Source organism: Suncus etruscus, chromosome 9, assembly GCF_024139225.1.
Source record: "Suncus etruscus isolate mSunEtr1 chromosome 9, mSunEtr1.pri.cur, whole genome shotgun sequence".
Classification (NCBI taxonomy): Eukaryota; Metazoa; Chordata; class Mammalia; order Eulipotyphla; family Soricidae; genus Suncus; species Suncus etruscus.
In genome coordinates, this window is record NC_064856.1 from 42,043,019 (window position 1) to 42,068,464 (window position 25,446).

At 39.9% G+C, this 25,446-nt stretch overlaps 2 protein-coding genes across 2 annotated transcripts; one reads left to right on the forward strand and one right to left on the reverse strand.

The window, feature by feature from the left end:
• Positions 1 to 3,270: 3,270 nt before the first annotated feature.
• Positions 3,271 to 5,308, reverse strand: LOC126017986 (heat shock cognate 71 kDa protein-like). Its single transcript, XM_049780072.1, is given in 5 exon segments — positions 3,271 to 3,419; positions 3,421 to 4,212; positions 4,214 to 4,758; positions 4,818 to 4,873; positions 4,876 to 5,308. Coding segments are annotated over 5 exon segments (1,881 nt in total). The 5' UTR covers positions 5,237 to 5,308; the 3' UTR covers positions 3,271 to 3,292.
• A 17,367-nt stretch (positions 5,309 to 22,675) lies between these two features.
• On the forward strand, positions 22,676 to 24,236 carry FAM181B (family with sequence similarity 181 member B). The gene has a single exon (XM_049780053.1). The coding sequence runs from the start codon at positions 22,786 to 22,788 to the stop codon at positions 24,043 to 24,045; it is 1,260 nt and encodes a 419-aa protein (XP_049636010.1). The 5' UTR covers positions 22,676 to 22,785; the 3' UTR covers positions 24,046 to 24,236.
• The last annotated feature ends 1,210 nt before the right edge of the window (positions 24,237 to 25,446 follow it).

Below are 25,446 nucleotides of genomic sequence, written 5' to 3' on the forward strand. Positions count from 1 at the left end.
CATTGATTCTTAAGTGCAAATCTAGGAATAAGCATTGAGCTGAGATAGGTGTGGCCCAAAATCAAAACAAAAACATAGACAGTATTTGTCTTTCTCTATCTGACTGTTTCATTAAATATCCTTTTGATCCATTAAATATCCCTTTGATCCTTCCATATTGTTGTAAATGGCAGTTTTTTAAATTTTTAAATAGCTTAATAGAAAGTATTTTGTACGTGAAACACACAATTTTTTAAAATCTAGTCTATCTATGGATAGCACTTAATTTGTTTCTAACTCTAAACAATTGTGACTAAGGCTAAACTGAATATGGGAGTGAATATATCTCTAAAAAAACTGTTTTACTAGTCTTCCATTTCATAGCTAAGAGTGGGATAATAAGATAAGGAATTTTTATTTTTAAGAACTCTCAATATTGCTTTAATAATGGCCACACCAATTTACAGTCTCACAAAAAGTGTGGGATTCATCCTCTTCAATACTTACTGTCTTTTGGAAAATGACCATTCTCACAATGAGATGTGATATCTCATTATTTTGATTTTGCATTTATATTGGAAATGACAATTCTTAAAAGAGAATTAAGTAATATGTAAAAGAGCCCAGCATTGATTTGTGGGGCCCTAGGTTCTGAACAAGGAGGGGTATCATTTTGTAAAGGGCAACATGTCATAGACATCTTAAGTTTCACTTTCTCAAGCCTAACTATCCATTAACACCACACCAAGATATCTGGCTATACCAGGTAATCTATCTGGAAAGGACATAAGGAAGTGGTAGGAAGGTATCCTAGACAACAGCCAGTTGTTTTTAAAGATCAACAAATGCTAAAACCTCCTTGTCCCCTCCCTGTATAAACTGACTGTGACCTTGGCAATTACTAACCAGTTTGGGGCTTGTGGATGCTAAATAAAGTCTTGCTTTGCTTTATTTCAATTGTGCAGTCTCGGCCTTCAACTCCAGACCCTAATAGCTTCAATATAAGCTTCAATCGTTGTTGAATAACTGAGTACCAAAAAGCTATAAGACAAAATGTAGAGCTTGGAAAGCACGAGGAAGGGAGCTATGAGTTGGTAGTAGCAAATACATTAGAGGGGCTGTTAAATATGTTGACCTATAATGTGTCTTTGAAAGCAGATTTTGCTCAGCAAGTGCAATAATTTCAACCTGATAAAAATATAATCTGGTATATTTCATGCTGTCTCAAATGCGATGACAAACAAAAATCACTTTAATTATATCAAGAAAAGACTAACTGTAAAATAGCAAAACTAGCCCTAGAAGAGGAAGTTCAAATTCAAATTCTTTTTTTTTTTTTCCACAGAGAAGTGATTTTGAGAGGTTGCAGCTGGGCGATTGAAAAGTAAAAGTGGTATCCTTAGACTTGCAAACTTCCCTGAACTCATTTCCTCCTTGTGGGCCAGGAAGTATTTTCCAGAAGGAACAGGCAGGTTTAATGCAATTATGCAGGGGTTGGCCCTTCCCAGCTTGTCCATGTGCTAGGCAACTCCAGCTGGCTTCACACAAGAGAAAGCAAACTTCAGCTGCCCCTTGGGCCATTGTTTTAGCAATCCACAGAGAAGAGTTCCAGTGGCTGATCGGAGCTGCTTAAGCTGTTTAATTGAATGAATTCAACCTCATATAATAGGATCTAGGTCTTTAAACATTTCTGTCTGGCTCACCGGATATTGGGCTATGGGTAGCTTAAATTACTGAGCATGCTTGAATCCCTCTGTGTCTCTAGTGTCACATTTTACTAAAACTTCTTTGGGCTTAGAGTTTTATGCTGTGCTTCACATTGATTCAGCTTAAATTTAGTTTTAAGTCTCTAAGAAGGGTACATATTTGATATTTGAACAAAGCCAGAACAAAAGAAAAGTCTGTGTAGGGGAGGGCACTTTTTTCCTTTTAATGTGAATAACACATACCACATATCTCTTGGTAGCATTCATAGATCATAAAAATGCAAGCTTTTAACATGTGATTCAGTAGTTATGGTATAGTCACAAAGATTTGCAACCATCACCACTATTTCAAGATGCATTTTATTATCTTTTAAAGAACCTCTATATCCAATTTGAGGAAAATTTTAAGCGAGTGAATAAAGGTCTAAGAAATTATCAGAATTTATAGTAAGGAAATGCAGTTTTAAAAATAATAAAAATAATGCATATTAGTTAGAGCAATATAAACAGGTCGAGATTTTCACCACAGTGACCCTAATCAGGCCAACCACAGATTGCTTCATGGTAATTTATTGTGAGAAATATCCTACCTGTACAAAAATGCTCAGAAACAGAGGTTTGAAGATCAGCAAACGTGAGACTTAAATTGTTATTGATTATGGTCTTGAAAAATTGTGTAGAAGATGCATTGGCACAAACTAGGATACAGACGTAAGGGTTCTTTATTAAAATGTTATTAAAACATTTTAAATGAAATCACCATGAGGTACATGTTGTTAAAGTTGTTCATGATTAAGTTTTAGTTACACATTTTTTTTGACATTTATCTCTTCACCAGAATCAGCACCTGGTTCTGAGGTCTAATTTGTCAGTAGGTTTACACTTCTGGGGATGATTATTCACTCAATATAGGCAATATTTATTTTTACTTTCTGTTAATACTATACTAGCAATTCTAATTTCCAATTACAGATTGTTGGTAATAACACCAAATAGCTGTTTTTTTTATTTTAGATATTATTGAATTTTTTAAAAAGTCAAATCAGGTACTTATCCATTATTCACTCATATAGCTACTTTAGAATCCTGATTTATTTAGGTGCTCAATAGCCTCCATTTTAGTATATTGTATATTGTATAGCATATTGTATATTGTATACTATATACAATAGTATATTGTATATTGTAGCTGCCTACTCAACTCTCAGTAATAAATTATAGTTGATCTAAACAACTTGTGGCAATATTTCACATGGTGATTGAAAATTGCATAGCTTGAGCTTGTCATCTCGTTTGGTTGAATAAAATATTTTTTTTTGCCAATTTTAAATAGTTTTATTTTAAGACATTGCATTTTCCACTTATGATACAGTGCGTCAAAGTGCAATGTTTATTTGCTTTTCCTGTGCACATGATGTCTCATATTCAAGTATCAAGAATGCTTGGTTATGGCTAGAACTTAATTGCCATGGAATTGCTACAAATTTGGGTCCTTCAATGTTTTGTGTGTGGAACAATGCTATATATATATATATATATATATATATATATATATATATATATATACACATATATATATATATATATATATATATACTCAGGCAGGCTTAATCAACCTCTTCAATGGTAGGCCCTGAGGAGGCACCTCCAGATGGGGGTGCTCCACCACCAGGGAAGCCCCCAGGCATTCCTCCGGGCATGCCCCCAGCACTCTGGTACAGCTTGGTGATGATGGTTGCAGAGTTTCTCCAGCTCTTTCTGTTGATGTTCAAATTCTTCCTTCTCAGCAGTCTGATTCTTATCAAGCCAGTTGATGATCTCATTACATTTGTCAAGAATCTTCTGTTTGTCTTCGTCATTAATCTTGCCTTGTAGTTTCTCATCTCCAACAGTTGCCTTCATGTTGAAGGCATAGGATTCCAGGAAATTCTTGGAAGACACCTTATCACGCTGCTTCTCATCCTCAGCTTTGTACTTCTCAGCCTCCTGAACCATACGCTCAATGTCTTCCTTGCTTAACCGGCCCTTGTCATTGGTGATGGTAATCTTGTTCTCTTTTCCTGTACTCTTGTCCACAGCAGACACATTGAGGATACCATTGGCATTAATATCAAAAGTGACCTCAATCTGAGGAACACCTCGGGGTGCAGGAGGTATGCCTGTGAGTTCAAACTTGCCAAGCAGGTTGTTATCCTTGGTCATAGCACGCTCGCCTTCATAAACCTGAATAAGCACACCAGGCTGGTATTCAGAGTAAGTCGTGAAGGTCTGTGTCTGCTTGGTAGGAATGGTTGTATTGCGTTTGATGAGGACAGTCATGACACCACCAGCGGTTTCAATACCCAGGGAGAGGGGAGTAACATCCAAAAGCAGCAAATCTTGGACATTTTCTGACTTGTAACCAGACAGGATGGCTGCCTAGACAGCTGCACTATATGCTACAGCCTCGTCAGGGTTGATGCTCTTATTCAGTTCTTTTCCGTTGAAGAAATCCTGCAGCAGTTTCTGAATCTTGGGAATATCTTGGGCCCACTAGGACAATGTCATGGATCTGGGACTTGTCCAGCTTGGCATCCCTTAGGGCTTTCTCTACGGGATCCAGGGTGCCCCGGAACAGATCAGCATTCAATTCTTCAAACTGTGCATGGGTGATAGAGGTAGAGAAGTCGATTCCTTTATAGAGTGAATCAATCTCAATTCTGGCCTGGGTGCTGGAAGACAGGGTGCACTTAGCTTGCTCACAAGCAGTGCGAAGACTGTGCACAGCACTCTTGTTCTTATTGACGTCCTTCTTATGCTTTTGCTTGAACTCGGCAATGAAATGGTTGACCATTCGGTTGTCAAAATATTCTCCTCCCAAGTGGGTGTCTCCAGCAGTTGACTTGACCTCAAAGTTACCATCTTCGATTGTGAGGATTGACACATCAAAAGTGCCACCTCCCATATCAAAGATCAGCACATTCCTTTCTGCTCCAATCTTCTTGTCCAAGCCATAAGCAATGGCAGCAGCAGTTGGCTCGTTGATGATCCTAAGTACTTTGAGACCAGCAATGGTTCCAGCATCTTTGGTAGCCTGACGTTGAGTCGTTGAAATAAGCAGGTACCAGCAATGGTTCCAGCATCTTTGGTAGCCTGACGTTGAGAGTCGTTGAAATAAGCAGGTACTGTGACGACAGCATTGGTAACGCTTTCCCAAGGTAGGCCTCAGCAATTTCCTTCATCTTTGTCAGAACCATGAAGGACACCTCCTCTGGATAGAAACTCTTGGTCTCCCCCTTGTATTCTACTTGGACCTTGGGTCGGCCTGCGTCATTCACCACCATGAAGGGCCAGTGTTTCATATCAGATTGGACCACGACGTCATCAAACCTACGCCCAAACACCGTGTTGGTGGGGTTCATCGCCACTTGGTTCTTGGCAGCATCGCCAATCAGTCGGGTGGTGCGGTTGCCCTGGTCATTGGCGATGATCTCTACTTTGCGGTGCTGGAAAATGCCCACGAACGAGTAGGTGGTGCCTAGGTCGATGTCCACTGCAGGTCCCTTCGACATCTTGGTGGTGCGTGTGTAGGCCCAGCTACGATAGTGACTGATAACAGCTCTCCTCAGAGGTGGGCGCCGGCGTTCAATCTAAAATACTTTTCTAAAGAGAGGTTCATTGTCTGTGGAAAATAAAGTAATGCAAGGTAAAGGTATATTGTCCTTTTGAAATGGATGTGTGATGTATGGAAGAAAATCAGGAAGATGCAACTATGGGGCATTTTCATAAGAAGGAAAACTAACATATTAAGAAAAATGGAATAAAAATGAGTCTGTAAATATTTAAAGAAATCATGGAATGAACTGAACAAACAGCAAAAGATACTCAAGAGGATATGAAAATAAAAATGAGAAAATTGCAAACTGAATTACAGGTTTGAAAACTTGGTAGGTGAAATGAAAACCTCACTGGAAAGCTTCACCAGAAGAGTAAAAGTTGCTGAGGGCTGAATCATGCGATGGAAAATGAGGTATGTAATAACTATATACAACAGAAGAAATTGGAAAAGAGCTTTAAAATAAATGGAAAGTTGATGAAAACAATCCTCAAAATAAATGAAAGAAAATAGACCTTTGAGACAAATTCAACAGGAACAATATAAGAATCATTGGAGTCCTAGAAAGGCAGGAAGAAAACCCCAATGAAGAAGCAACAGTCAAAGACATGATTGCTGAAAAGTTTCCAGAACTGATGATTGTTAAACAAGATCCAACCTTAAAACAACTGAAGGGCCTACTTTAAAACAGACAGTTCTTACAAATACACAAAACTTTTACAAAAAGATTGCACAGAACTCCATAACAATAATGTTGTTATTACATTAAAATTATGTAATAATTATGTTATGTAACAATTATGTAATAATGCACCAGTTAAATGACACAGAGTGTCAAAATGGATCAGAAAATTGAATTCAACATTTTGCTGCTTGCAAGAAACATATGTGAATATTCAGAGAAAATACAGACTCAAGGTCAAAGGCTAGTGACAATCCTTTCAGCAAACAACTTACTGAAAAAAGCTGGAATGGCTATACTAAGATTAGATGATGCAGACTTCAGACTTAACAATTTTATTAGAGACAGAGATGGACATTTCTTAATAATCAAGGTATATGTATATCATGAAGAAATCACACTCATAAACGTATATATATGCATATATATTTATATACCTAATAGGGGTCATAAAAATACTGAAAACAACTTCTAATGAACCTGAAAATAGATCAACAGTAACACAATAATTGTAGGAGACTTCAACTTTGCTCCATCACATTTTGATAGATCAACCAGGCTAAAACTTAACAAGGGTATACTGGCTTTAAAGGAAGAAATGGAGAGATGGCTTAGTAGCCAAATATACGGTTTTTCACCCCCAGAAAACTGACTATACATTCTTCTCCAATGTACATGAAACATTCTCCAAGAGAGATCATATGCTGGGTCATAAAACATACCTTCATAAAGTCAAAATGATAAAAATTGTATCACTTATCTTCTCAGATCATAATGCACTGAAAATAGGAGTGAATTACAAACAGAAATGGAGAAATAGCCTTATCTCCTGGAAATTAAACAGCTCACTACTGAACAACAGGTGGATTAGAGATGACATCAAGGAGGAAATCAAAAGATTCTTGGAAACAAATGAGAATAAAGTTACAAATTATCAAAACTATGGGACAGAAAAAATTGGTATTCAGAGAAATTGGTATTCAGCTATATATTTATAGCTTTGAAAGTATTCATCAGGGGCCCAGAGAGATAGCACAGCGGCATTTGCCTTGCAAGCAGCTGATCCAGGACCAAAGGTGGTTGGTTCGAATCCCAGTGTCCCATATGGTCCCCCGTGCCTGCCAGGAGCTATTTTTGAGCAGACAGCCAGGAGTAACCCCTGAGCACCGCTGGGTGTGGCCCAAAAGCGCAAAAAAAAAAAAAAAAAAAAAAAAAAAGAAAGTATTCATCAAGAAGAAAGAAAAAACACCTTTATAAATAAGTTAAAAACACCTTTATAATAACTTAACTTAGTTTGCACTATGTGGGAAACAGGTTTTTCTATGCGGGAGCCACTTTTTTATACAGAGATGAGTTGGGTTTTTCAGGGAGTCCTGGTTGGCTCTCTTTCCTCAACTATGCAAATGGCTGTAGCCGCCATCATTTCCTGGGGTAGCCAGAGGGCTGCTCCCCAGCTCCTTGGTCCAGGGTGGGAAAAACCTCAAAGAGGGAGGAGGCTCAGTTCTTAAGCATGGTCCAACATGCGGGAATATATGTACTGGTAGGAGGTGGCAGGTCTGTTATTGCCTAGCCAAATCTGGTGAGGAGAATGGGCCCAGAGAGGGTATGGTAAGGGCCACTCTGGCAGGTCTGGAAAATTCCAAATAAACCCTTTCATTTCTGAAAAAAAAAAAAGTAAAAAATTAATTAATTAATGGCACAGCATAAGAAAATGAAAAAAATGATCGGCAAACAGAGCCAAAGGTAGTCAGGTGAAAGGAAATAATAAAACACAGAATAGAAATTAATGAACTGGAAACCCAGAAAACAATAAAAAAGATAAATAGAAGCAAGAGTTTGTTTATTGTTGTCAATAAACCATTAGCAAGACACAACAAAGGGGAGAAAAATAAATTTAATAAACAGATTCAGCAAAGAAAAGGGTGATATTACTACAGATGCTACAAAAATATAAAAGGTAATCAGCAACTACTTTGAGAATTTTTATGGCACAAAACAAGAGACTTGGAAGAAAAGAATAAATATTTGGTCTTCAACTTCCCATTGCTGAGCCAAGATGATCAGGAATATCTAAACAGATCTATCACTATCAAAGAAATTATAATGGTAATCAAAAGGCTTCCCTGAAACAAAAGCTCCCAGGCCCAGATGGTTTGTTTCTCTAGTGAATTCTTTCAAACTTTTAATAAGACTTACTGCCTATTCTTTTAAGGCTTTCCCAGGAAGTTGAAGAAACATAAAAGTCAAAATATCCCTGTTCTTTTAGCTCCTCTTCCAGAGATCTTGTCTTTTTATTGATATTCCATCTGTTTCATCTGTCTATCCATAAAAGTGAAGTGAAATTTCCATCTATTATTGTGATTCCATTAATGTGTTTCTTTAGTTTTGTTGTCAGAAGCTTTATGAACTTGCTGGGCTTTCATTTGGCACATATGTTTTGTTGATAGTATTTCTTATTCTACTGTTTACTTAATCAATACAACAGTCAATACACTTTACTTAATCAATACAATAATGTCCCCTCACTGTCTCTTTGTTCTCTACATTGAATACAATTGTGTCTCCCTTCACTTTCTTTATGTTGAATGCTATTGGGCTGAAGTTTTCTTGTAGAGATTATTTTATTGGTTACTAATTGCCTTGTGCTATGAGGAAACTAGATTTTGTCTATTTAACTATCTCTTTACTAAGCACATTAATATAACAACTTAGAACATTTGGAAAGCAATTAGCAATTATCCTACTAATTGCCTTGTAGCAGAATATCCAACACACAGTTGATAAAGCACAGTAGGTTCATCTATCCTATTCTTAAAGAAAATTGTAGCTTAGGAGTCCAAGTGTGGGTTATTTCAGTGATATGTTATAGACGATCCAGAGGTTGCTTAAAGTTATTGCTCTGCCAACCTAAGTATGTTGATTTTCTGTTTTCAGGCTTGAACTAGCATGGTCCTAAAAGTAGATGTTATAGCTTCATACATAACTCTCCTTTTCTATTTCTCTTTTTTTGGTTTTAATTAACTTTTTTTTAAATTGGGATATCCTTGTTACTAAATTACTAAATTACTCTAAATTACTCTCACTCCACTTCCAGCTGCAGTTGACCTGTGGCTCAAGCAGTAGTGTTGAGGAACACCCAGTTCACTTTGTCCTATTGGTAGGTGGGGCTACATAGTGCCTGAGATTGAACTTGGAGCTGCCCCTATCTGTGAAACTAGCTCTCTGGCACCTTTTCTTTCTCCCTGTTTCTTGCTGTTTCTCTTTCTGCCTTTGTTTCTCATTGTTTGGCTCAGACTTGGCAGTGCTCAAGTAAGTTTGTATAATAAATCAATTCTACACAATTTCTTTGTTTTGAGACTATGAACTGTTCCTTCATCCACTTTACCAATTCTCTTTTTGAAATTTCTATTCAAAAATTATTATAGTTTTTTTTTTTTTTGGTTTTTCGGGCCACACCTGTTTGATGCTCAGGGGTTACTCCTGGCTAAGCGCTCACTCAGACATTGCCCCTGACTTGGGGGGACCATATGGGACGCGGGGGATTGAACCGCATTCCTTCCTTGGCTAGCGCTTGCAAGGCAGACACCTTACCTCTAGTGCCACCTTCTCGGCCCCCAAAATTATTATTATAGTTTTAACATTTAACATCTCTTTAGCTTATTATTGTTTCTAGGAAAGCTTCTTAATTTTATCTTCAAATATTCTTCTTCTTCTTCTTCTTCTTCTTCTTCTTCTTCTTCTTCTTCTTCTTCTTCTTCTTCTTCTTCTTCTTCCTCCTCTCCCTCTTCTTTTTCTTCTCCTTCTCTTTTTTCTTCTTCTCCTCCTACTCTTCCTCCTATTCCTCCTCCTCCTTCTCCCTCTCCTCCTCCTTCTCCTCCTTCTCCTTCTCCCTCTCTTCCTCCTCCTGCTTCTCCTTTTTTGTTTTTGATTTGAGGATAACCTAGAAGTACTGAGGGCTTATTCTTAACCCTATTCTCGGGGATCAGTCCTGGTTGGGCTCAGAGGACCCTTCGAAGTGTCATAGAGATTAAATCTGGGTTGGAAGTGGTGTTGGCACAACTGGTTAGCCACTTGCAAAAAAGCGAACTCAGACCCCAAGCTAACAGCATGTATGAAGGTCAAATCCAAATGGATTAAAGACCTTGATATCAGACCTGAAACTATAAGGTATATAAAACAACATGTAGGTAAAACACTCCATGACATTGAGACTAAAAACATCTTTAAGGAGGAAACAGCACTCTCCAAACAAGTGGAAGCAGAGATATACAAATGGAACTATATTAAGCTGAGAAGTTTCTGCACCTCAAAGGAGATAGTGCCCTGAATACAAAAGCCACCCACTGAGTGGGAGAAATTATTCACCCAATACCCATCAGATAAAGGACTAATATTCAAAATATACAAGGTATTGACAGAACTATACAAGAATAAAACATCTAACCCCATCAAAAAATGGGGAGAAGAAATGAGCAGACACTTTGTAAAAGAAGAAATGCAAATGGCCAAAAGACACATGAAAAGATGCTCAACATTACTAATCCTCAGGGAGATGCAACTCAAAACTACTATGAGGTACCACCTCATGCCACTGAGATTGGCACACATCACAAAGAAGGAAAACAAGCCGTGCTGGCGGGGATGTGGAGAGAAAGGAACTCTTTTTCACTGCTCGTGGGAATGCCATCTAGTCCAACCTTTATGGAAAGTGATATGGAGATTCCTCCAGAAACTGGAAATTGAGCTCCCATATGATACCTCTATACCACACCTAGAAAAATACCCGAGGAACACAACAATACAATACAAAAATTCCTTCCTCACACCTATATTCATTGTCGCACTATTTGCAATAGCCAGACTCTGGAAACAACCAAGATGCCCTTCAACAGATGAGTGGCTAGAGAAACTGTGGTACATATACACAATGGAATACTATGCAGCCATCAGGAGAGATGAAGTCATGAAATTTTCCTATACATGGATGAACATGGAATCTATCATGCTGAGTGAAATCAGTCAGAGGGAGAGAGAAAGACACAGAATAGTTTTACTCATCTATGGGTTTTAAGAAAAATGAAAGACATTTTTAGCAGAATCTCAGAGACAAGAGAGATGAGGGCTGGTAGATGAAGCCCATGCCATGAAACTCACCACATAGAGTGATGAGTGCCGTTAAAGAAATAACTACACTGAGAACTATCATAACAATGTGAATGAATGGGGGAAGTAGAAAACTTGTCTCGAGTACAGGTGTGGGTGGGGTGGGGAGGAGGAAGATATGAGAAATTGGTGGTGGAAATCTTGCACTGGTGAAGGGGGGGGTTCTTTACATGACTGTAATCATACAACTGCAATCATGTTTGTAATCACAGTGTTTAAATAAAGATAATTTAACAAAAAATCTGGGTTGGCCACATGCAAGTCAAACACTGTATTTTCTGTACCATCTCTCCAGTATGATTCTTCTACTTATTATAAAATATGTTGTCACACATTTCTGAGAGCTCTTTCTTGGTTTTCATTAGCCTTTGAAATCAGCCACATGTAAGGCATGCACCTTAAGCTCTGTATTCTTTCTTTGGCCCCTAGCTTTTAAATGTAATATCAGTTTTTGATTTTAATGCCTTCTCTTATTTACTTAATTTTAATCTTATTTTATATCTTTAAATAAAGACTTACATGTATTTTTATTTACATTAGCAAATTATCTGCAGTTCTTTTCCTTTCATTTGTTTGTGTGTTTGTTTCTATTATCTATGTTAGATATATCACTAAAATATTTGATGGTGCTTGGATGTAAATATTTTTTGTTTTTGGTTTTGGGCCACACCCGGTAACTCTCAGGGGTTACTCCTGACTATGTGCTCAGAAATCACTCCTAGCTTGGGGGCCCATATGGGGCACAGGGGATCAAGTCAGGTTCATTCTGGGTCAACCATGTGCAAGGCAAACACCCTACTGCTGTGCTATCGCTTCAGTCCCTTGGATGTAAATTTTACTTAAGAATGGATAGCCAAAAAGATCATTGGGAAACCACTATTTTATGTTGTGCCATTAACCCTTCAGAAAAAAATCATCTTTAATTTTATGGTAGGGGAGAATGTGGCCTATTGCAGATATACTGAACCTCATTTAATTTTTTGTTTTTAGGAAGATGTATTGTTGTTCACTTTCCAGTGTAAAAGGGATGCCTTATCTTGAGCCATTCTAATTCTAGTTCACAGAAAATTATAAAAAAATTATTTCAGATCTTTGACTTTTCTCTGCTTGCTTCAGCCTTGGCAGCCGAGGATAGAATCAGTGAGCTAGAAGAGGAGATGCAAAACAACTCCATAACAGCAGAAGATATTGGAAAAAAGCTTAAAGCAAATGAACAGACAATGAAAAAATTACTCAAAGAATGTGAACAGATGAAAAGAGAAGTCTTTGATAAGCTCAACAGAAACAACTTAAAAATCATTGGAATCCCAAGGACCCAAGAGGAAAACCTCCAGGAAGAATCAACAGTCAAGAACATCATTACAAAGAAACTACCAGAGCTAAAGAATATATGTGTCTAAATCCTTTATGACCGAAGAGTACCAGCTAAAAGAGACCCCAAGAAAAACACCCCAAGACACATCCTAGTCACAATGATGAATCCCACAGATAAAGATAGAATACTGAAAGCAGTAAGATCAAAAAGGGAAATTACATTCAAGAGAGAGTATCCTTGAGATTTACAGCAGACCTGTCACTGGAAACACTCAAGGCCAGAAAACAGTGGTGGGATATAGTGACAAAACTCAATGAAATAAATGCTTTGCCTAGAATACTGCACCCAGTAAAACTCACTTTCAGTTTTGAAGGAAGTTTACATAGCTTCACAGATAAACAACAGTTAAGAAACTTTACAGACTTAAAAGAAAAACAGAAAGGTCTACTTTAAGACAAGACTTAACCAACAGACACATCAAACTTCTACACAAAGATGGCAAAGATGGCACTAAATCCAATGACAATGATCTCTCAAAATGTCAATGGACTAAATGCACCAGTAAGAGACTCAGAGTGGCGAAATGGATCAAAAAACTGAATCCAAACTTCTGCTGCCTACAAGAAACACACCTAAATAGTCAGAACAAACATAACCTCAAAATCAAAGGCTGGTGGAAAATCATCTAAACAAACAACACCCTTAAAAAAGTTAGAGTGGTCATACTAATATCAGATGACACAAACTTTATAAAGAACAAAGATGCACATTTTGTACCAATCAAGGGATATGTACAGCAGGAAGAAATTACTCTCCTAAACATATATGTACCCAATGAGGGACCAGAAAATATTTAATATAATTGTTGACAAATTTGAAAAAAGATATCAATAACAACACAATAATTGTGGGAGACTTCAACACTGCCCTGTTAGCCTTGCTAGGTCAACCAGACTGAAACCAAACAAAAATATACTAGCTCTGTAAAGAGAAATGGAAGAGTGTGGGCTAGTAGATATATATAGGGAAATCCATCCCCAGAAACTTGGATATACATTCTTCTCCAATCCACATGGGTCATTCTCCAGGATAGACCACATGCTGGTCCATAAAACAAATCTCCATAAAATCAAGAAGATAGATATTGTGCAGACTAACTTCCCCAATCACAAGGCACTGAAATTAGATGTGAACTACAAAGGGACACAGAAGAAAAACTTTAACACCTGGAAATTAAACAGCTCACTACTAAAAAATCAGTGGGCCAGAGATAAAAACCATTCTTGGAAACAAATGACACTGAAGACACAAATTCTCAGAATTTATGAGACACAGACAAAGAACTACTGAGAGGAATATGTATAGCCTTAAAAGCACACATCAGGAAGGAAGAAGGGGCCTACATGAATAGCTTAATGACACAGCTTGTAAAATTAGAAAATGATCAACAAAAGGAACCAAACAAAGCTTAGAGCAGAAATCAATGAAGTGGAAATCCAGAAAATCTGAAAGATCAATGAAAGCAAAAGTTGGTTCTTTTAAACAATAAACAAGATTAATAAACTACTGGCAAAACTCACAAAGAAATTGAAAGAGAGAAACCTGATAAACCAGATTAGAAATGAAAAGGGGGAGATCACTACAGACATTGCAGAGATTCAAAGAGTAATCAGAGATTACTTTGAGAAACTCTATGCCACATAACATGAGAACCTGTCAGAAATGGATAAATTCTTGGACTCATAACCTTCCATGGCTAAATAAGGATGAGGTAGTATATCTAAGCAACCCCATAACGATTGAGGTAATTAAAATGGTGATCAAAAGTCTTCCCAAAAACAAAAGCTCAGGGCCAGATGAGTTCACTAATGTATTCTTTCAAACCTTTCAATAGGAACTTCTACCAGTTTTTTAAGGCTGTTTCATAAAATTGAAGAAACAGGAACACTTCCAAATAGTTTCTATCAAGGTACTAGCACCTTGATACCCAAACCAGACAGAGATGCTGCCAAAAAAGAAATTATAGACCAATATCCCTGATGAACACAGACGCAAAGATTCTCAACAAAATTCTGGCCAATAGAATTCAATATATCATCAAGAAGGTTATCCACCATGACCAAGCAGGTTTTTTCCTAGGAATGCAAGGATGGTTTAACATCCATAAATCAATCAACATAATGCACCATATCAACAAAAAGAAAAACAAAAGATTATTTTCCATCTAGGTGAGGGAGATAGCTATAAGTAAAAATTAGGGGATTGGGTAAGAGTCCTATTACTTCTTTTATAGGCTTCCAATCAATTTTATCTTCAAACTTATTCTAAATTCTTGTGTCTTCAAATACTGAACTTTCACAGGTTTCATGACCCAAAACAAATTAATTTCTCCTTCCTTTTTTAACATTTCTATTCAGCTTATTCACACACATAATTATAAAAATACTTTTTCTAAATTAGTAGGACAAAAACTGCTTTTAAGTCACTGATCTATTTTCAAAAGTTTAAAATATAAATGAAATATCACTAGTCAAAAATGCAACCAACTACAACTGACATGTATAAATTACATAAATATGTGGTAAAAAACTTATTTTTTATCTGTTTTTTTGGGTCACACCTGTTGGCGCAGAGGTTTGGGGGATCATATGAGATGCCGGGATTTGAACCATCAGCCATCCTGTGTTGGCCACATGCAAGGCAAATGCCCCACGACTGTGCTATTGCTTCAGCCCCTACAAAACATTTCTATTAATGAAATGGTCATGTAATTCAACTGGGACCAAAACACTCAGTCCTTAATACACATACAACTATTATGATGTGTTTATAAAGAATAAGTCACAGTCTCTATGAAATCCATTATTCTTAAGATTTATGAAATATATGCACACAAAATTGTTATAACCCTCTTTCCTTAGAAAGTTCCACACTATCTGGGAATTGCTGAAGCAATAATTACTGGAGTAACTAGTAATCACAAGCAAAGGATGGGAGGATCATGTTAGGGAATGCTGGCTTAATGATTGTCCAGGTAAGAAGAAGCCAGTACTGTGTTCATGTATGTAATATTGACTTCTCTGGTTTAGAATGACTCAATACATTTTATAAAAATTAAATATCCAATTGCAGATGAGTAAGTAAATAATTCATGTTATTGTACACAAGGGAATATTATGTAGCAATAAGAAAAGCTACAGTTTGCAGTTTGCTCTTGCATGAGTGGCACTGTTAAGCAAAGTAAGTCAGAGGAAGAAGGACAAAAACTGGGTAATCTCATTCATTTTTGGAATATAGAAAAACAAAGCAAGAATATAGGCATTATTCAATAGTGACAAATTCTTGTCTTTTTATTACAAAATTAGCAAGCAGTTGGGGTGTGTAATGAAGATCAGACTAGAGGTGTCATAGAGGCTATAATAATTTTTAAAAATTGGGTAAATGGTGATTGGTAGAATGCTTTACAGCTTATAAAACACTTTCACATCAATTGTCTTAGTTGAAGTAAGCAAATCAGGATTATTTGGCTCCAGAAATTTTTTTATTTTTATTTTTGGGTCACATCCAATGACGCTCAGGGCTTTCTCTGGCTATGCGCTCAGAAGTCGCGCCTGGCTTGGGGGACCATATTGGATGCCAGGGGATTGAGCCAGTCTATCCTGGGTCAGCCGCATGCAAAGCAAATACCCTACTGCTGCACCATCGCTCTGGCTCCATCCTGAGATATTTGGAGCTGTAATTTGGAATGAACTGAGTTCATTGATTTAGTTGCTTTTGATATATTTATTAGAATGTTGGACTATTTTTTAACAATAAAAACTTAAAAAGTTTATTCATAAAACTTGTTTAACAAAACACCTCCAAACTTATAGGTCAAAAAAATTTTTTTTTAATTTTGTGGGACCCTATGGTTTGGCAATCCGAGTGTTATTTATGCATATCTTTTCAGAAACCTATCAGTGAGATTTAGCTCTCTGGTGAATGAATGGGTTTGGAGAGTGCAATGTGACCTGATTAGTAGGTTGTCAACAGAAGCACCTCAGCATTTCTGAAACTTTTCATAGCAAGGAACTCAGTGTTCTAAAGTATGAAGGTGAAAGCTCAATTACTCTTAGGCTGCAAAGTTGCAAAGAAACTTGTGCATTGTCTCTAGTGCAAGAAGAAAAGAAAATCTAGATCTGAATGGGAAATGTATAAATATTATGATATCAAAGACTTGGACTCTGGAATCAGTGATTCATTTGGGGTATTGTTATAACTGACTGTAGCTGTTGGGTTTTCTATACATTGAAAATAGGTATAGTATTTGATTTGATTTTTATTACATTATATACTATCATAAATTTATACACACATGAATAGTATAATAATCATAATATTCTCAGCTTCAAAGTGATAGTACAGTGGGTAGAATATTTGCCTTGCATGCAGACCTGAGTTAGATCCTTGGCATTCCATATGGCTCACGTAGCCTGCCAGAAGTAATTTCTGAGCACAAAGCCAGGAATACCCCTAAATGCCACCAGGTTTGGTACCAAAACCAAATAAATAAACAAAAATATCCATAATATTCTTTTTTTTTGGGGGGGTCACACCTGGCAGCACTCAGGGGTTACTCATGGCTCTATGCTCAGAAATCGCCCCTGGCAGGCACAGGGATGCCAGGATTCAAACCACCGTTCTTCTGCATGAAAGGCAAATGCCTTACCTCCATGCTATCTCTCCGGCTCCATCCATAATATTCTTATAAATGAGATACTTACCACAACATTTTTTTGGTTCTACTTAATACTCAAAAATATCCCACCAGAGATCAATAGTCCAGTTACAACATCTTAAATTTACTTTTAAAAAGTTGTTTAAAATGCCTACTTTCAGCACAATTAGTTTAACTTGTATTTCTTGTGTTATATAAAGATTCTATTTTAATAAATATTTAGTTTTGTTTGTTTGTTTATATATTTATTTATTTATTTGACACTCAGGGGTTACTCCTTGGTATGTACTCAGAAATCACCCCTGGCAGGCACAGGGGACCCTATGGGATGCTGGGAATCGAACCACTGTCAGTCCCGGGTCAGCTGCTTGCAAGGCAAATGCCCGACCACTGTGCTATTTCTCTGGTCCCAGTCTTAGAATTTTAAACAAAAGCACAAGTACCAAAATAAAAAGGATACCACAGAGTTTATTGGAGAGAGCTACCTACTAGTATGGTTCCTTTCTTCCTATTCTTCACAGGTAACAATCCAGAAAATCATGTTTTCTAATATCAGAAAGATGAATTAAGCTAATAAGGCCCAACATGTAAGAAGCACTACAAGATAATGCCCCACTTTCTCAATAACCAACACTGTAGTAAACAAAAGAATTTATGCGGGTTGGGAGTATTACAGAGTAAAAGACATTTGAGAGATACAACAAAAAAATTGCTGATTTTTTTCCATTAAAGATTCGAGTCTAAATTTCCCACTCTTGAGTATGATCCATTTTAAGAACTTGTATGACTAAGGAATACAGTAAACGAGTTTGTGAGTTTGAGACTAGATCAAGAAGTCTGCAAGTCGTATGAATTGACATACATCTCTGTCTCTAAATTCTTTGAATATGATTACTACAGAATGTTGGACCATATTTATCTTAAAACCTCTACTCCAGCCAAATCAAGGTGACATGACTGGAAAGATCATCAATCAAGTGTCATTCACATTGTTGACAAATATTGTGAGCTATTATAAAACTTTGTTTCTCATCACTCAGCTTCCAAGTAGTTTGTTATATGTATAAAAATATCCAAAATAAAAATTTCAGATGAAAATTAAGGTTCAAGAGCTGGAGCGATAGTACAGCATACAAGTTGTTTGCCTTACATTTGGTCAACCCAGGTTCGCATCCCATTTGGTTCCCTGAGCCCACCAGGAATGATTCTTGAGTGCAGAGCCAGGAGTAACTAACTGCTAAACATTGCCAGGTGTGGCCCCAAAACCAAAAAACAATTTTTTTAAAGTAACAATGAAAAATTAAGGTCCAGTGGAGTCAAGTCTACAGGATGAAAACAATAGAAAGAAAACAAGACTTAGATTTTGGTATATGTACTACTACTATTTGGCAAACTAACGTTACTTTGAGATGATCATGAAACTATAGACTGATGAAAGGAGGAATTGTTGGTTTTTTTTTTTTTTTGAGATTTCAGAAAAAAACTCAAAAGTGACAGAAAATTATGATGGGGGACAGAGAAAGCCAGAAGAAAATGTGAATAATTATTGTGCCCTTTATGAATGCACATTCCTGACATCTCTGAAGACTAAAATCGTCCTGCAGGGAATATGATTAAAGTTACAAAGAGGAAAACAAAATAAGTAAGTCAGCTTTTGATCCTGCTGCTATATTTACCCACAAGAAAGCAGGCAGCTCTCAGGTGGGCTTTTGTCTAAGTAATGTCCTGAAATCCAAGTGTAAAAGAACAATATGAAATCTCAATTCTCTCAAACGGTTTGGGAGTGAGTTCAGCACTCAAGTCCCTAGGGGGTTTGGTTCCCAAGGAGATTAATCCCACTTGCTCAGCATTATGTATCACTGAGGCAAAAAGCCCCTAGTTTGAAGTTTTGCAGAGGCCCTAGTGTTGCAGAGTCCGGCCTGTACCAAGTATGAAGTGAAAGTATTAATGTCAAAGCTACTCAAGTGAGCCTGTTCACTCAAGGTGTAGAAATGGGGGCTGGTATTCCTAGCAGAAGTTAGCCACTGACTTTGCTGAAATTGATTTTATCCCAGATAGAACTTTTCCCCCATAGAAGAGATCACAGGGGAAACAACTGAGATTACTCATCAGGGCTCTTCATTACAGATAGCTGGATATTGGAATATATCTATTGTAGGGATGCTAAGAATTTATTCTGGCCATAGTTATAGGGTTCCAAGCAGAAATTGTTCTTTTTTACCTTATTACCTGTAGTTTTCAATGAACTTCATTGCTTTTATAGGATCAATGTACAGAGTGTTTTCAGGTATATTCTTTATTTTCTTGGGAATCTTCAATACTTCATTAAAGTCAGTTCATATACCAGCTGTCTAAATAAAATTCCCTACTCCTCTGAAAAGACTTGAAGTCTTTTATTTAATAGCTTTTTCTATCTTAAATTTACTATCCTGGAGACATGTATTTTACTAAAAGAGCTTACATAGCATGATTTCTTACCTTTATTGCCCAATACTAATATAACACTGAATGCATTAATGGTGCCCTTATCTTTAGTTTGAAGGAATAAATGATAGGGAATGAATATTTTATATGATCAGTTCTATGAATAAAGTGATCATTTTTGTAAATTGGGTTGTAGTACTACGAAGCCAAAATATTTTCTATTTGTAAATAGAGTTTTATGGTTGACAAAGAACTTCCACTTTCATCATCCCATTGATAGTAACAATTGTTAGGCTCATATTATTCTCTTTTCCAGATGGAGCACTGAAGTGCAAAAGGTTAATAAACGTCTATATTCAAAATGGGTAGGTAAAAAATAATTTATTTAATTTTAATCTCAATATTTTGGGATTCCTAATACTTTATTATATTGCCTTTTCCTAAATTTTTACAGTCCTCAAGTATGGTGATAGTCTTTAAAAATACAGGCATTTGGGGCCGGGAAGGCGGCGCTAGAGGTAAGGGTCTGCCTTGCAAGCGTTAGCATAGGACGGACCACCGCGGTTCCATCCCCTGGCGTCCCATATGGTCCCCCCAAGCCAGGGGCGATTTCTGAGTGCATAGCCAGGAGTAATCCCTGAGCATCAAATGGGTGTGGCCAAAAACCAAAGAAAAAAAATACAGGCATTTGTTATTCTGCTATTTTGTGCCAGAAGCTTTTTTACAGATGTTACAACTATAAGAAACTGAAATGATCAATATTGGGCAGATGAAAACAAAGTAGGACCGGAGGTACTATTTGTGTGTTATGTAACTTCACTAATAGTCTATCCATTCTCTTTTTCAAATGATGTAAGTGAGCTATAGGTAGAGGAAATGATTTGTCCAATGGTCTCTCCTATCAAGAAGACCAGAATTTAAACCTGCCCTCATCTGACTAAATCAGCTTTGATGCTTAGAATGTCCATTAACTGGAAATGAGAAGACTTTTACAGATAAATATTTTCATTATCCTTTATTTTTAATTATGATCATGTTAGAGCTGGGAATTACAAAGGACTTTTTCCAATGGAAAAGACTAATTAAATGTAATCGTATGCAATTTTTCTGTCTTGGGTTACCACTGAAAAAAGATAAAAACAGAATTCACAGGCACTTGCTGCATACTGGAGGTCTATGAAATAGTCTCAACTAAAATGGGAAGTGGAGGGGAAGTGGCTCCCAAACTTGAGGGGTGAAATACAGTGCAGCAACAGGCATACTTGAAAAACCGAGAAATGTCCCCAGAATAAGAAAAGTCAAACTGTCCCCATAATAAAGTGTATACAGTTCAATTAGGACAGATCACATTCTGGGTGTTACCCAAGTGGAAGATACCAGGTAACTGAACAATTTGAAATTAAAAGTGAAAAGGTTTAATTCAGCAATTAAACTTTGGGTGAGTTTGGGTTCAGTCTACTTCATCTTCTCAATGAGGAGAGACATTAGGCCTTTTTTCATTGAGTTGTGCCTTAAGGATACTCAAAACGAGTCCTATGTCCTGATAAAGATGGCCAACAGATAAGGTTTTTCAAGAGGTAGGGTGTACATTCCCCATGTAAATGACAACTAAATTATAGTTATTTATTTAGAGACCATTTTAGCTCAGTCTTTAAATGTGCAATCTTACTGGATCCTGATGAACACTGTCATAGAGAAGATATGTAAAGGAATATATTCACTATTTCTGTATGTAAGACAAGGGCACCGTGGTTTGCACTGCTGTTACTGAAAGAGTATATGCATCCCATTTTACCGCCTTTCAGCTCCCAATTCTTGTCCAGAGTATCCTTTCCAACCATCATTATAATGGTGCCTTCTTTGTCCTAAATGCACTACCTCCACTTTTGTAGCAAGCTTCCTACCATGTACCAGTTCTCTTAGCCCTTGTTTCTATAGTTGGTTATTGTTCTCAGACTATTATTTTTATGTTCTGCAGCGCAATCATTCCACATCTGCCCTCTTTCTCTGACTTATTTTCATTGAGCATGATACTTTCCATGTTGATCCCTCTATAAGCAAACGTCGTGACTTCATTTTCCCTAATGGCTTCGTAGTGTTCCACTGTACCATATTTTCTTTATCTACTCATCTGTTCTGGGGCACTTGGATTGTTTCTAGATTATGCCTATTGTAACTATTACTATTATGAGCATAAAAGTGCCGATGCCTTTTCTGCATTGTATAATATTCTTATCACATGGAAGTAAGACAAAGACCCAGTTTTCTTATAAATCTCTACACAAAATGAGCCATAGCTTAGTCCTATACTAAGTTCTTCCTGCCTGGAGAATTCCCCCCCCCTTTTTTTTTCCCTACTTTTCAGTAAACTTCTCTCCAACTCTGAGCATCTTGGTCACTCAATATTTCCAGTCTTAAAAAATATTGGAGAGAGGCCGGGGAGATAGGACAGCGGTAGGGAGTTTGCCTTGCATGCGGCCAACCCAGGACCGACCGTGGTTCCAATCCCGGCATCCCATATGGTCCCCTGAGCCTGCCAGGGGTAATTTCTGAGCGCAGAAACAGGAGTAACCCCTGAACATAGCCAGGTGTGACCCAAAAACATATATATATATATATATATATATATATATATATATATATATATATATATATATATATATATATATATATACACACACATATATGAGAACCAATACTAAAACCAAATAATATATATTAATATATTATATAATATATAGCATAGCCAGGTGTGACCCAAAAACCAATTATATGAACCAACACACCATCGCAGCTCAGGCATCACTCCTACTACTGTTAGCTGTGCTAGGTCTGAACTCTCACGTCAGAGCTCTAGCGCCCAGGTCAGGTTGTGCCATGGGGCTGGAAGCCGAGGATCAAGATCTCTCTTCCTTGCCCGGGTGAGGTGCGGTGGGACTGGCCAGAAGAATCGCCAAGGGAGACGAAGGGGTTAAGGGGCTTGAGCCGGGGCCAAAGCGAGCCCCGCTCCCCGCCCCCGCGTAAGCACCGCCCTTTCCCCCACCACCCGGGCGGTCGCAGCGATCGCCCCCTCCCCGGCCGGGCGCTCCCTAGACCTAATGAGCTCCCCCGGGAGGCTGAACCGTTAGCTGCGCCGGAGCCCGGAGGAAGCTCCAGGCTGGAGCCGCGGCGGGGCTGCGCGCGGGCGGCCGGGGAGCCCCGGCGATGGCGGTGCAAGCGGCGCTCCCCAGCACGCACCCCTTCGTCCCCTTCGGGTTCGGGGCGGCCTCGGACGCGCTCGGCGGCGCCTTCGGAGCCCTGGACCCGGGTTGCTGCTTCGAGGACGACGAGCTCGCCACGCCGGCCAGCGCGCTGCTGGACCAGGGCCCCGACCAGGGCGGGGACGGGCGCGAAGCCACCCGCGACCTCCTGAGCTTCATCGACTCGGCGTCCAGCAACATCAAGCTGGCCCTGGACAAGCCGGGCAAGTCCAAGCGCAAGGTGAACCACCGCAAGTACCTCCAGAAGCAGATCAAGCGCTGCAGCGGCCTCATGGGCGCGCAGCTCCCGGGCCCGCCGTCCCCGGGCGCTTCGGACTCATCGGCCAAGCGGCCGCCCGTCGCCGGGCCCGTCGGGGCCCCGGGACACGGCAAGACGGGCCCGCGGAGGGACGCGTCCCAGGCGGCGGCTGCCAGCCTGCAGAGTCGCAGTCTGGCCGCGCTCTTCGACTCCCTGCGCCCCGCTCCGGGGCGCGCCGAGCCGGCTGGAGGAGCCGTGGCCGCGGCAGCCAGCGGGCTCGGCGGGTCGGACGCGGGTGCCGACGGTGCCCGTCCCCTCGGGGCCGCGGCGGCTCCCGGAGCCCGGAAAGTCCCGCTGCGAGCCCGCAACCTGCCCCCGTCCTTCTTCACCGAGCCGTCCCGGGCGGGTGCCCCGATGGGAGCCCCGGGGGTGAGCCTGAGCGACCTGGAGAAGGGCGCGGAGACGGAGTTCTTCGAGCTGCTGGGCTCCGACTACGGTGCCGCTTCCGAAGCCAGCGCCCTGCTGGCCGCCGAGCCCCTCGACGTGTTCGCACCCGGAGCCGCCCTGCTGCGGGGTCCCGAGCTGGAGCCCGGCCTCTTCGAGCCGTCGCCCGCTCTGCCCGGGAGCCTCCTGTACCCCGAAGCCTGGAGCGCACCGGGCTGCCCCGCCAGCAAGAAGCCGCTCCCCGCATCCGCGCCCCTCCGCGGCGCTTTGACCTTGAACGAGCCCTTGCGTCCCCCCTACGCCGCCGCCGCCACCGACTCCCCGGGCTCCGAGGAGGGCGCGGGGCTCTTGGCCGCGTTCGCCCCCTTCTTCGCGGACTGCGCGGTCTCTGCGCCTCCGCCGCCCCAGCAGGGCTTGTTTGAGTTGGGCGCTGCCTACAGCCGCTCGGCTTACGAGGGGCTCTGGAGGCACGACGGGGTGTGGGATGGGGCGCCCCGGGAGGAGGAGGCCCGCCGGGACTGAGTGCGAAGGCGGCCGCCTCCCCTCCATCCTCCACCCTGTCGTGGGAAATGCTTGCAGAGTCGAACCCCGATTTGAAAAAGCCGCCCCGAGAAGCGTCACCGCTGGAGTGGAAGGCGGGAGTTTGGGGTGGGTGGCTGGTAATCACAAACAAACAAAAAACAGTTCTATTGTTAGGTTCTTGCCGGATCGGACTTGGCAAGAAACCTAGGTGGGGTTCAGGGAACGAGGGTGGGGATGGCAGGACGGTCCGGGGTTGTGTGACACCCCCATCCCCATGCTGTGTCTCTTTTCTGCATAAGGTCAGTGTATTTCGTGTCCTTGTCCTTGCAAACGGTGACCTGGACTCTTTCTTCCCACCTCCATCATCCCAGTGCGTTATGAATTAAAGTCTATACTGAAAAGAACGGTACTGAGACATGTTATTGGGTCCTTTTCTTCCTTAGGGGACCGATATTTCATGTGGCCTTTTGCCTTTTTTGGGGTTGTTAACTGTCCCGACCTGTGAGTTGGCCCACTGCGGACCCCGTGTTTGAGTAAAATCTATCCTCTTTTTAATCCCTTTCTGCTCCTTCTCCTCTCTATCCTTTTTTCAATGCCACTTTTCATCTTTTTCTCTCACCTCTAGTTTCCCCTTTCAGTTTTTGTTGCAAGTCAAATGCAGGTAGCTTTAATTTGTCAAACTGAGACCTACTGTCCTGGAAGTGGTGAATCTCCACTTCTCGCCTGCACAGTGAGCATGACTTGCTAGGTAGCTCAGAGATTTAGAGAAATCTCTAAAGAACCTTGGAAGTCACTTCGATGCTTGATTACCTCTGCAGACACAGTTTATATGTGTCTATGTGTCACAGTTTATATGCATTTAGAAGTGGTTTCTACATGTGGGATCCACACCAACCACACTCTCCCCAGGGAAGGGAATAATGAGTCAAGTTATCACAAGCATCTGTTATGAAAGGCAGTTCTGATTAAAAAATAGAAACTAAATGGGCCCGGTAGCAAGAAGTTTGACTTGAACTGATAGATTTGGAGAAAAGTCAAAGAAATGCATTACACAGTCTTGAATGTGAGGGAAAGGGCACCTGGATGACATTCTCAGCAGAGTTGAAGGACATAGAAGGACAGGCTGGTGGGGAGTAATGACTCAAGAAAGGGGCTTTCTTTTCTGCGGACTGAAAACTTGGGGGGAATGACCACAAAGTCAGGCTGCTGAAAGTAAGACGCATTACTTTCTGTTTATGTTACAGAGATCCAAACAGACAAAATATAATAAAACTATTTCTATGTGAGAAAATCCAAGCCCCAGTGTCTATGCAAAAGATTTTAAAATTTCTGTTAATGTACGAATCAAAAGTGCGGTTATTTTCAGAAAGGAATTGGGGGTGGGGTGGGGTGGGAGGTGAG